The 13,703-nt window shown below is 40.6% G+C and overlaps 1 protein-coding gene across 2 annotated transcripts in view; it reads right to left on the reverse strand.

Annotated features, from left to right (window-relative positions):
* NUBPL (NUBP iron-sulfur cluster assembly factor, mitochondrial) overlaps positions 1–13,703 on the reverse strand; it is a 70,565-nt gene that overhangs the window by 23,700 nt on the left and 33,162 nt on the right. For both annotated transcript variants that reach the window (XM_081889014.1, XM_081889015.1), the window contains exons 5-6: positions 9,159–9,198; positions 8,961–9,051 (exon numbers count right to left, since the gene is read on the reverse strand). In XM_081889014.1, the coding sequence (XP_081745140.1) occupies positions 8,961–9,051; positions 9,159–9,198 (131 nt within the window). The remainder of the gene's footprint in view (positions 1–8,960; positions 9,052–9,158; positions 9,199–13,703) is intronic.

A 13,703-nucleotide genomic window follows, 5' to 3' on the forward strand; every position in this document is an offset into this window, starting at 1 on the left:
TACGTATAAGCTAAACAAGCTATAGCTTAGGGCCCCACTCTCTTGCCCCCCACAAAAAAAATTCACTATTAATATACTTCTTAATTGTATTTCAGTTCGACAAGTACTTTGATAAAATACATATTTTGTTATATGCAAATAGCTTTAGATACCTATTAGGTCCATAAATTACCATATAGAATATATTCAACACAAAAAACAGCAACAATTTGTTGTTAGCAAAGGACAGCTGGACATATAAAGGGCCCCATTACCTTCAGTAGCTCAGGGCCTCATCAAACCTAAATCCGGTCCTGGTCCCATCCCCCTTTTTTGTACATTAAGGTCACAATTTGATTGGAAGACTGCCAATCAACAGAACAGCAGTTTCATTTTTAGACAACATATGAACTTCCTGTGAACCTTCAAAATAAGTAAGATTGCAGTTGCACAGCAACAGTACCTGGGGATGTAGTCAACATTTCTCTACACTTCTCCTTCTAGTACCAGGGTTACCAACATAGTGCCCCTGAGCATACATGTGCCCACAGAAACCTTCCCTAGGGGTCAGAGGTTCCCCTTCCCCTGATATTAGGTTTGAAATTAACATTACTTTGTAGCCAATAGGATATGGCTGTAGTATGGGCTTGCCTGCAGTTATATATGAGGTGCCCGTGACAGTTTCTCCAGTTTGCAAATGTACCCATTGGTCCAAAAAGGCTGGAAACTGTTCCTGTAGTGCTTGATAATCTTATTTCCCTCAATTTCCTCCTCCTCAAAACACCACAGGATGACTGGAGGTGTAGCTCCATCTTTTATTTGCCCCATCCCCACTTTTTATGAACCACAGGACTCAGGTAGGCCTTGACTACAATTTCCATTAAAATGTCAGAAATGAGGTTGAGTATTATTTAGATCAGATTCCCAAATTATTATTATTATTATTATTATTATTATTATTATTATTATTATTATTATTATCATCATCATCATCATCATCATCAAATGGTTTTTTAAAAAAAGAATCCAATGGATATCAGTATTTTTTCAGTTTTCTGAAAATCTGTTAGGTCCCAGTTAATCACAGTATGCCACTTTGTTCTAGATTCATAATAATTTCCTGTTTTATATGCATTTAACATTTTCTGTGTGATATAAAAATGCCAGTTTAAACAAATGATCTAAAACATTAGGATCTTAAATCACAGGGTGTGACCTATCACACCACAGAACAATGTGGCTATGTCCATGCAAATGTCATGAATATCTGGAAATTAGGATACAGTACCTATCGTCTATGTGTAGCAAGCAAAAGGCTGTAAATTAAATTAGAATACTTGCAACGGCTTCTAGCTGTCTTGCATCTGGTGACAGGAGTAACAGGGTGCTAGCTTCTTAGCTATTGAAGACTGTTCAGGCCAATACTTGCAGTGTCGACAGTTGAACTGCTGTACTATGTGCTATACCTACTCCTAAGATGCATGTGTGTTCACATATAACGGTTGCGGGTGACATCTTTGTGTCTTATTAAAAAGAGATGGCATTCTACATTATCAGCCCTTTTCTTCCATTCATGATAAGCCATCTCAATCAGACTGATAGTAGTTTCTGGCTAGGGAAAATGTGTGCAAATAAACAGCCTGCAGACTGTTTCAGGGAGAAAATGGAAGCTTGCACGCAAGTCTCATTTGTAAGCAACATTCTAGCAAATCATGACCTTAATCCCTCTTCTAAGATCAGTTCTGAGAAATGTGTCTATATGCAAATACTTCTTTGTGTAGGAATAAATTAGCTCAGATTAACAAAACATTATGGTAACAGGAATTCCCTCTTGCAAACAAACAAGTGAGTGTTGGTTACAAAATTATACCTGTAACACCCACCATCTGTCAGCCATTGTGCATGTGTGGAAAATGCTAAAATGTTCACTGCTTGAGTACGTACAGTGTTGTGAAACATTTCAGATGTTGGAAATGTAATTGCACTTTGCTTAAGCGCAGCATTCATCTTTTTTTTTTCTTCTAAAAAAAGCATTTCCTTGACATTTATTGTTAAAGCGGTGTAATTAACTGCCATGTGGTGTCTGTGTATTTTCCCTCATTCAGGAACATCGTGAAAGCTTCTGTGGCAAATTGTTCTAATCAATCACCAGGTATAACCAACAAATTAAAACTAAAAACTATAGATATCCACATAATGTATATTCTAAGTAAGTAGCGTAAACACCACATTCCTCATGATGCAACGCAAGCAACTTGTGAAGGTGTAGATGCACAGGAATGCTGTTTAAGAACACGTTCTGTAATGTGTATCATTTGAAGAATAACAAAGAAAAGCTGTGAATTGTGCACTTCTACTAATGCCACGTTTTGTGAACAGCCTATTCCCATTAATTTAACCCATTTCGGATGAACACTAAACCATGATTTGGCACTACATAAGCATGCCTGGGGCTCACACACTCTTCTTCATCTCTGATGTAGCCACAAGAAGATCAGAAGCATTTACCTCTCTGTTTCAAACTAACCAGAGTTCATCATTATATCTGAACGGGAGAGAACTTTGGCTTGAATCAGTAATAAACCATATTTAGATCAGGGTGAGACAAGGATAGCAAGTGACATACAAGCATAAATATAAAAGTGCTTGGGCTTGGTTATAGCTGGGAATCAGAATCAAGCAATTAAGCCAGTCTTTACAGGAAAGGGGAGTTTTGAAAGAAGGATCTGGATGAGCATAAATAATTTGTCCTCAAAATATTGGTTATTACGTATATGAGCCAAGCTGCACTATGTGAAGTGCTGCATGATGATAATTTCCTTGAGCCATTTCTGTATATTGGCTCCTATGTAAATTAATACAGTGCTACCTCAGGTTACAGATGCTTCAGGTTACAGACTCCGCTAATCCAGAAATAATACCTCGGGTTAAGAACTTTACTTCAGGATGAGAACAGAAATTGCGCAGAAGCAGCACAGCAGCAGTGGGAGGCCCCATTAGCTAAGTGATGCTTCAGGTTAAAAACAGTTTCAGGTTAAGAACGGACCTCTGGAACGAAGTAAGTTCTTAACCTGGGGTACCACTGTATACCATGGCTTGGTGAACTTCAGATTTGAAGGTTCTCATCTCCCTTCATGCAGTCCAACTCCTTTGCTATTCTAGAAATTGACAGTTTGCCATTATATATGAGTGGGCAACTATGCTTATCTTTCAATCCAAAACTGGAAACCCCTTCACATAGTTCCCCAATTCTGATTTTGAGCACAAACCACAATTTGTCAGTTTTGATCCTAACAGCAGACAACGGCATTCAGGAAGAAATCTCAGTAGGGAAAAGGCACATATGAGCCCAGGACCAATGGCCAATCATTTATTTGGCCATTACTTCTGAACTTTGAAGCAGCCTTAAGTGTTTTTTTGGAAATGTATCATTTGACAAGTAACAGTTTCCCTCATTATTCTTTTTCATATGGAAATATATAAGCAAGACAAAAAAAACTTTATAAAAAAAGTTATCGCTTTTTGCAATAATCCTTACTTGCGGAGAGTTCATGCTTTTGCTTGAAAAACCGCAAGAGCAAACTACACATTGCATGAAATAAAAACAAAAATTGGTCACCTCACTCCGACTCTGTGAACTTTTCCTACTCACAAATGTCTATGTAATCAAAAGTGGAGCTCACACTCTGGCACTTATTTCCATTTATATCAAGTGAAGGTTCCATTAAAAACCTACACTGCATGAAAGACATTTGTGTAATAGTATTAGCGTAGCAAATGCTAACATCACAGCAGTGTCTATCATCTTTGTACAAGGGAAACGGGGGAGGTTTACCTGCCATTTCAAACAGATTAGAGACTAATCCTCCCTCCTACAGTCAAGGTTTGGTATCCAATGGCTGCATGAGTGGAAGGCTGTGCCTTCAACAAAATTCAATTCTCCCTTTCAGGCCCTGCCCTCTCCAGACAGCCACTCCAGAAGGTTGGAGGACATTCCTGCAGCATATGAGTTGTACTGTATCCTCTGTGGGATGCAATCCATTGGTACAGTGGTACCTCTGGTTACGAACTTAATTCATTCTGGAGGTCCGTCCTTAACCTGAAACCGTTCTTAACCTGAGGTACCACTTTAGATAATGGGGTCTCCCGCTGCCGCCACGCCACCGGCGTGCGATTTGTGTTCTCATCCTGAGGTAAAGTTCTTAACCCGAGGTACTACTTTCCGGGTTAGCGGAGTCTGTAACCCTAAGTGTTTGTAACCTGAGGTGTTTGTAACCCGAGGTACCACTGTATAGTCAAATACAACATTCCTTGTTTCCCTAGAGTGGGCACAGGCAGGGGAACATCCAGTCAGTGGAGCATCCTGTTCCACTGGTCTGGAGCATCCTCCCCCTGGATGTGATCTGGGAGATGGGCATGGCTCGGGCTGACTCCATAAAAGAGCCGAGCCATGCAGCCATTTTCTCTGTCTTGATTCTTGCAGTTTTGTCTAGTTTGTCTTGATCTCTTGCTTCACTTGTTCTCTTGCTTGCTGTTCTCCTGCTCTCCTGCAGCCATTTTGTTCTATTGGTGTAATTTTGCTGTCCGCCAGCAGCACATGAGTTCAGTTTCAATATAAGAGATGAACTCAGTTTCTTATATAACTATTAAGTAAAGCCTGCCTTTCAGGGATCAAATAGTGAACTGAAATGTGAGTACCGTATTTTTCGCCCTATAGGACGCACCGGCCCATAGGACGCACCTAGATTTGGGGGGGGGGATAAAGGGAGGGGGAATTATTTCCCCCCCCCCCAGGCGCGGGGCTGGGAGCGATGGCGAGGTTGCGCAACCTCGCCATCGCTCCCGGAGCTTGCTTGCGGGGCTGGGGAAGCCCGAGCTTCCCTCGACCCCAGTCCCCAGAACAAGCTGTTGCCCGCATGCCTTGTGAGCCCGGGGGAACTCCCCCCCGGGCTCGCAAGGCTTGCAGACACCTACGCGAAGCACAGGGCATCCTCCGGAGGGCGCCCCGTGCTTCAGGCTGCAGGCTGCTGCCTGCAAGCCTTGCGGTAACTCCCCCCCGGGCTCGCAAGGCTTGCAGACACCTACGCGAAGCACAGGGCATCCTCCGGAGGGCGCCCCGTGCTTCAGGCTGCAGGCTGCTGCCTGCAAGCCTTGCGGTAACTCCCCCCGGGCTCGCAAGGCTTGCGGATAGCTTCCTGAAGCCTAGAGAAGGAGAGGGGTTGGTGCGCACCGACGCCTCTCGCTCTCCAGGCTTCAGCGAAAGCCTGCATTCGCCCCATAGGACGCACACACATTTCCCCTTCATTTTTGGAGGGGAAATAAGTGCGTCCTATGGGGCAAAAAATATGGTAAACTTTTTTGTTGCTTTACTCAGAAAGATTCTCGTGTCTTTATTCTTTTAAGAGGGATTAAAGGGGACACCAGGAAATAATCTTAACTAAGAGATTCAAACGAATCTGCAAACTAGCTTCCAGCTATATTGAGGGGAATCTACTCTGCTACATCACATACTAGCGTGAGTGAAGGAAGGACATACTTATTCAATATATCCCTTCCTACTATCCTTAACATTCCCACATCCTCACCCTCTACTGCAGCTTTCTTTAGCCCAAACTGACTGGAAGTCTCCCTACCCCCGGCCCCATTCTCTAAAGAGGTTTTTCAAAGAGTGCAGTAGCTGTGGTGGGGGAAGAGAAGAAGATAAATGTCTGCTGTGTGAGCCATCTTCTACTCACACAACTGTTAAATAATACTTATCTGTTTCGAAGCATAAACCCAACAAAAACAGGTGCCTGCACACTCAAACAAAATAACCAGGTTCTTCAGTGGCGCCATTAACTGCAGTTATTAACTATTGTTACTAAAAACGTTATTCTTTATACCAAGTGATGGATCTGAGGATGAAATGCATTCACTCTGAAGTCACTCTGCTGGAAAATCTCAAGGCTAACAATGTAAGAGGTTGTTGACATTTCCAACTGATCTCTTAAAAATGTGATGGCTTTGTAGCGACCATTAAAACTTACTGAATTGCTGGTTATTTCCCATAACGTATATTGTAATTCGTATTTACAATAATTGCCTCACTACAGCCTATTTAAATAATAATAATTATGGTATTTGAGCATGAAAATGCCTCTACAGAGGGACAGCATATACAAGAATATAGAGGCTTAAGTAGTTTTTGGAAAGTGAGTCTTGAATAGAGCGAGCCCTGGCTAGAATTAACTGTTTTAAGAGCACAGATTTTAACTATGATTAAGGCTGAAAGGGGAATGTTTCCAAGGAGGAGAGGAAGTATGTGAGAGCTCACATCTTCCCCCAGGTAATGCTACACTACATTACGGATATTTGCAGCAGGGCTAGGGGATACACATCATTATGTCTGCACCAACCACTAATGGAAAGGATATCATCTATTTCAGTGGGCTTGACTACAGAATTGGGAATCGTCATTCAACTGTCATGTCCCAGAATACCTCTTCCAGAAGCATAATGAAGTCTCAGTGCAGCAGTCTCTTTTCCTAAGTAGCTAAAAGTTCCATGCTCTCTTAGAATCCATAAAGAATATAAACAGAATAGTTTTAATGTCATCAGACAGTTGTATTTGCACCTGCCTTGGGAGTATCTGCAGAACCTAATTCTGCTAAACTTCTATAAGGAAAAAAATGCCATGATATACCTCATAGTTTTCTGTGTCGCACCCTTATGAAAGAAACTTCATATTCTAAAACTGATGATAAAGGCCATTTCACAATATTGCCTAGTTTTATATGCAAGTCCATGGATCTCTTCTACTGGCTGCAATAAAATGCATTAGGAATATTAGATCTGACTGACTTAATTTTCTTGAGATCTTTATTTAATATTTTATAACCCTGCCTCAATGTCTGGGAGCCCCTTAAACTCAATGTATTCTATCATAAACCAAGATTAAGAAGGCAATTTATGTGACCAGAAAAGGAGGAGCAGAACAAACTATTACTTTCAATTCTGCTGTAAAACGAAAGTTACAACCAGACTATTAATGCACAAAATAATTAAACCTCCCCCCCTTTTTTTCTAAACTTAAAAACAACTTCTGAACAGTAGTTTAACCTGCGGTGACCAGTAATAAAATGTGGATATAAGAGTCATAGAAAATCCAATCAAACCCAGCTTTGGAACAATAAAATATTTTATTTAATTACTGCATGTGATGCCTGAATCTCTACAATGTAAATGTCCTGGTCACAGAATTAAATCTGGTAAACTATGAGTAATAACCTACTGCCACAAGCAGAAGTAAGATTTAAACACACACTCATGAAAACACACTGCAATTATATGTATACAGTTGCATAGTTATAAAACCTTCCTCTTCAACAGATTCTACTTGTCTTTGCTGGTATCTGTAAGCATTTTGTTTTCCTGAAAGGAAACTCCATTTGTCCTGATGCAGGATTAAGGAGCAGATAGTTTATACACAAAAGGAAAATGCTTTGATTGGAGGAAAGTCCTTCTTAAAGCCTTCTTGCAGCTACAAGTGAAATTCCATTGTCAGGGAAAATCATTAATGCCCCGGTGTCAAGGCACTACCATTTCTTTTTTACTTCTGGATCTGCTAGATTACAACTGCATCTTTAGTTGCTAGGTAACAACCAACTCAGTATACACCATTATCAACACCCACGAGAAAGAAACTGCCATCTGCTTCTCATTTGGGAATTCCATTGACTGAAGCAATATTGCAGTTACTGCAACCCCACCCCCACAAATCATCCTTGGTCTCCCTCAGCCCTGCTTGTTAGTAAAGCAGGTACTGATGTCAGAACTGTGGTATATTATGTTTTGGGTAGTGACCGAATAAGAATAAGGCATGTTTGAAGGGCGGGGGGGGGGGGGAGAGACGCCACCACAGGCAATTGTGATATGTTAAAAACCACACTACCAAAAAAGAAATAGTGTTTCCAAACACGTAATAATCTCCCAGTACTAGCAGATGCCTTATCCAGCTGTGCTACGTGGTTATGCTTATCTTTATGTTAACAGACAATACTGGTGCTGCACTAAGAACAGCAATGGTTGGAGTAAAATCTTATTTTAAGGTGGTTGGCAGAAATTAAGGCTGGAAGTAGCTATTACAGCAGACAGGAAACAGAAGCCCTTCATCACCTCCATAACATCTAATAATGGCTTAATGGGTACCATCACACGTTGAGTGTTTTTGTTCTGCCTCAGTTCCACTTCATAGGCTACTGCTTGCTTGAATTGTCCAATTATGTCCCACCATGCATTGTTGCCATTAGAAGTTACTAACAACAAAGAGGAATGAGACAAGGAGCGATTTCTTTCAGCAGAAGCCCTATGTCCGCCATATCATCTAACCTTGGCTTCAAAGATCTAATATAGATATTGTCCACGAAAGCAAATTTCAGCTGCTTATCAAACAGAATGATCCACTATTTATTTGACTAGAAAGTTGCTAAATGCAGAAGGCTACCTAATAGCAAGTCAGACAATGGTACATTGACCTTGTGTTGTCTACACTGACTGGTAACTGTTCTCCAGAGTTTGAAGCAGGTGTCTTCTCCAGCCCTACCTGGAGATGATGGGACCTTCTGCGTGCAAAGCTCAGACACCAATTTATGGTCCTCCACTAACGGAGAGCAATGGGATGGATTCAGCTAACCCAGCGCCCTAGCAGAAGGGAGCACAAGGATTCCCACTCGTGCTAGGAGGCTCTCTCCCCTTGTCCTCCCCCTGTGCTTTCCCCCAAATCAGCTCTGGAGGGCTGGGTGAATCCTCGGAACAGTGTGAGAGGGGAGGAGAGGGAGGATCCTTCAACCTGGTTCTCAGTATTTCCGCCTTATTTTAAAATGCTTTCATACACAGTGATCAGCACTGGCTTGAATAACTTTATCATCTTTCCTTGGTTTATCAGTGAAAGGTGGGGGAGAATCAATTTCTTCAAAAAGCAACATGTTTATATAATTCCTTACCTGTCTCAACAACTTCTCAATGGCTGACATTACCATGGGGCCTCTCCAGACAATTGGTGCAGTCTCTTCTACCAAGAAACCTATGGACATACTACAAGAGAAATGCAAATATAGTTTTTTCAACTTTCAGACATGTTACAAGGAGCAAAATAGAGAAAGAAAATATGTAAAATGGATTTGAAGCTACAGATTGCTTACCATGCAATTCCATAGTTCACAAGAGGCCTCATTAAGTTTTCTAGAATGGAAAATGTGTTTTAAAAATACATTTTTAGAAATTATTATTGTAAGTTCTGTTCGTTATGACTGTGAAAATGTGTAGAAACTAGAGGCATTTATAAGAGCAATATGCACCCTCTCAAAGTTTTATGCCTTTACTGCAAAGCAGAGGGCCAGTCGAGACATTAACATATAACCAAGGTTAGCACGAGTCACAGTTTGTTGCTTTAACCTAGTAAGATCTCACATATACAGTATAACCATGGTAATTTCTGGCTTCTGTAACTGTGATACGTTGTTGTTATTGGACTGTTTTCCAAGATATTACATCTTTTTCCATAACTGCCCTCAGCCTAAAGGGAACATAAGCTGTATCAATTCTACATTAGGCTTGATACCTGGAGATCTGCTAAGAACCTTCTTAACATGGGTGAAGACGAGTCCAATAAACCAGACTCTAAAGCCAGAATATTCTATCCAGAGAGAGGACCTGCTACCAGTCAAACTAAAAAGGTAGCTAAAGCTTACTTAAGGAGAGTCCCAAGAAACAGCTGCATCAGCAAGTCAACAAAAATGTGGTTTCTGACATTATTATATTGCAACTTTACTCCATATATTTCTTTCTGAAGTTTGGTACCATTTAAGATTCTTAACAAGAGTTTACTTGATGAAAAACAGAATATGACATGTCACTGAGAAGCAAAACATCTTGCATTCATTCAGACACTACACTTTCCCTCAAGAAACCTTGCACTTGCATAATATTATTTTTTGCAATATTCAGCAGTTTAAAATAAAATAAAATAAAATTCATTGTTACCAGCCTATGCTAGGGTGCCCAGACTGCACAAAAATGCTTATCAGGAGGAACTGGAACAAAAGTCATCATATGGACAACCTTCTATTTTATTTCTCTAATTAACGGAACTGGAAGAACACAGACTGCAATTTTTCTTGACAATCCTCTCTATGGCCTCCTAATATTGCAGTTAATCCTTATGCATGCTTCACCACTCAGAATAGCCCCACAGATGCTCTTAAAACGTCTCTCTCTATATGCTTGGTTATACTGAAAGCCGAAAACCATAGGAGACTATGGCTGCACTGTTATAGATTGATTAAATACAGTATACCAACATCAATGGGTCTTTAGCAAAAGCAAAGACATACTTATTTGTATTTTTGACTTAAAACCTATGAGTACGTAAGCCAAGTTCACCCGCCATGTAATCTGCAGTGAATGGTTTACCATTAATATGTCAATGGGGGCTGCTTTGCTTCTTCCAGCACACGGAAGAAGCAAAAACATGATTCCTGACTTAGCATTATATTTGAACTTTGTACTTTGTTTCAGTAGATCATCATGGTTTGACAATTCTACATCATGTTTTCTTGGGTTTCATATGTTTGGGGGAGGGGGGCGGAATCTGGAAACCAAACAGACAGGATATGTACAGAAGGGGGAAACTGTGACATCCAGCTAGCACTTTATTTCAAGTTACTTCCATAGTGGTTCCCACCACCGCAGAGACAAGCCACTTTTCAGATTAGGGGGAAAAAAGGCTTGCCTTTTCAGCAGTGGGAACTGCAACACCAAACACAACTAAAAGAGATTTGGCATTCCGGTGCTGCGGTACCAGCATGGATTGCAGCCTTAGAATTTAAAACAAACCACAGACATAAAATGTGGCAACAAATGTAGGACTTAAAAGGTGCATTTTAAAGTGGCTGGTGCCGTTGACAATAGTTCATGATTACAACTATTAATTTCCCTTCTCCAAAATTATATTTCAGCGCATAGTTATTGAGCAGTTACTCCTCCACATCTACTTAAAAATAAGACTGCAGCATGAGCTTACTCAGAAGCCTGGGAATCCGTTGCATCATGAACACCACCTTTTTGTAGAGCTGAAATCTTTCACCACTCAAAATCATCATTATTATCCACCTCCTCACTTTTTCACGATGTCTCATCAGGAAGAGCACAAAAGACTACCATGACAAACGGTATCACTTGCCACAATGCTATTCAGGGGGAGTATTGCAGCATAAACTTTGAACTCTTATTACTTGGCAGCTGCACAGACTATATAGGATGTGAATTCAGGAGATCTGAAGGCCATCTGTGAACAAATGTGATTAATGAAATAAAATTTCTACTGAAAGGAAGAAGGTCCTCTGTCTATCACTAGCCCTTTCCCAAACAATTAGGATTTGCATTTATGGGGCCTTGTGCATATTTAATAGCAGCAAATAAATAGTCCAACTATCCCTGTTTACTTGAAACATTCCCTGTTTTCTAGGGACCTGTCCTGAGCCAGCAGCAACAATATACCAGAACTGCCACATAATAATAATAATAATAATAATAATAATAATAATAATAATAATTTATTATTTATACCCCGCCTATCTGGCTGGGCCTCCCCAGCCACTCTGGGCGGCTTCCATAAAAACCAAAAATACAGTAAAATATCACACGTTAAAAACTTCCCTGAACAGGGCTGCCTTAAGATGTCTTCTGAATGTCAGGTAGTTGTTTATTGCTTTGACATCTGCTGGAAGGGCGTTCCACAGGGTGGGCGCCACTACCGAGAAGGCCCTCTGCCTGGTTCCCTGTAGCTTTGCTTCTCGCAATGAGGGAACTGCCAGAAGGCCCTCAGCGTCCGGGCAGAATGATGGGGGTGGAGACGCTCCTTCAGGTATACTGGACCGAGGCCATTTAGGGCTTTAAAGGTCAGCACCAACACTTTGAATTGTGCTCGGAAACATACTGGGAGCCAATGTAGGTCTTTCAAGACCGGTGTTATATGGAGTATGGAGTAGAATAATAGAATCTTAGAATTGGAAGGGACCCAAGGGTCATCTAGTCCAACCCCCTGCAATGCAAGAATCTCAGCTAAAGCATCCATGACACATGGCCATCCAATCTCTGCTTAAAGTGTGCCTAAAGCAACAACAAAAAAGCTAGCATAATCAACCAACTGGGAGGCTTTCTTGCTTATTTTTCTCCCCTTTGCCTTATAATTTAATGATAGCAAAAGCATTAAAACAGTTGCTCTAACTATTCTGTCACATTTCTGATTTAATTAAGATTTTTCTTCTCCTCAATGACATAAGGCCCAATTCAAGATGAGCATCACCAGTAATACACCTAGAAGGAAGTTTTCCACATTGCCTCCATCACAGTAAAATGCATGTATCATACACACCTCCCCATGCTTTTGGAAATATTAGTGCTTTAGCCTAGCTGTGTTGCCAAGGCCAGTTATTAAAAGACTGAGAAGAACACACAAAATAACACTTGTTACCTATTTTTCATTGTTAGGAACAACGTGTACCGTACAGAATGCTCAGCAACAAGGTCTATTATAAAGCTCTGAGTGCCTTTAATATCCCACATTGCTGCTAAAATTTACTCATCTATACAACAAATACGTTCAAAGACACAAGACATTTCTGTTTGTTGCAGCAAAAACAGTAAAGGATCTTGTGACGTCTCGAAGGCTAAGAAATGTACTATGGCATCAGCTTTCAGGAACTTCATGCATCAAATGACGTAGACTCTAGTCCATGAAACCTTACACCATAATAAATTTGTTAGCCTTTAAGGTGCAGCAAGACTGCAGTTCTCTAGGTATGCTTTAAGTTTCACTCAGAAATCTTCCCACCTCACAAAAGACAAGCAGGCAACCTAGGGAGGAACATAACTGAACTTCTAAACTGTAATACACATTTTTAAAATTTTTTAAACAGGATCGACCTTAAAGTGGTTGTTTTAAAATTGTTTACTCTGTTAAGAATGCCAAAACATACCTAAGAAAAATGTCAGAAATTGAAAAGGGCAACACTTACATTTCTACTTAGCTTGCTATAGCCACTGCAGGTGCTTTAGAATAGAACACTGAATTAAGAACTAAATCATTTCCCTACCACCGAGATCAGTTATTTATCATCCGGCACCTCAGTCCTATATTGCTGGCAATCATCCATCTTTGTAAGATAATGAGGCTCCCTCCAGTGAAAGTAAGAGAAAAGAGCCCTCTCTGTGACCTGATGCCTTGGTGTGGTGGTGATATGAAGAATCAAACTTCCCTAGCATCTCTTGATCTCACAGGCTAAATCCAAAGAAAAGACAACCATCAACACATGGGGTGACATGAATGTGATAGAGTGTGTACAGATTGTCCCTTTTCTGCCTCACAGAACCCCAAATTATTATTTCTTTGGCATGTAAAGCCACAATTTCCAGCTTCTGTGTCACAAACTTCCTTCTGTCCTATTATGCAACATGTTACATGCATTGCAGATTATGTGTTTTTACGCTAAAGTAAAATACAGCTACCAACCGTATCTGAATTACAACCATGGTGCTTCCAAATGAGTGGAAATGGCTTTTTCACTTCAGAAAGCAATTCAGTACGTAGTGGTCCAAGCTGGGGACAGCTCCATTGACAGTATTTACTACTTTCTGTCTGCAAATTAAACAAACTGCTGCTGTTTAGTCCAGCTACTTTTCTTGCA

The sequence above is a fragment of the Podarcis melisellensis genome, assembly GCF_964234715.1.
Source record: "Podarcis melisellensis genome assembly, chromosome: 1".
In the NCBI taxonomy this organism is placed as follows: Eukaryota; Metazoa; Chordata; class Lepidosauria; order Squamata; family Lacertidae; genus Podarcis; species Podarcis melisellensis.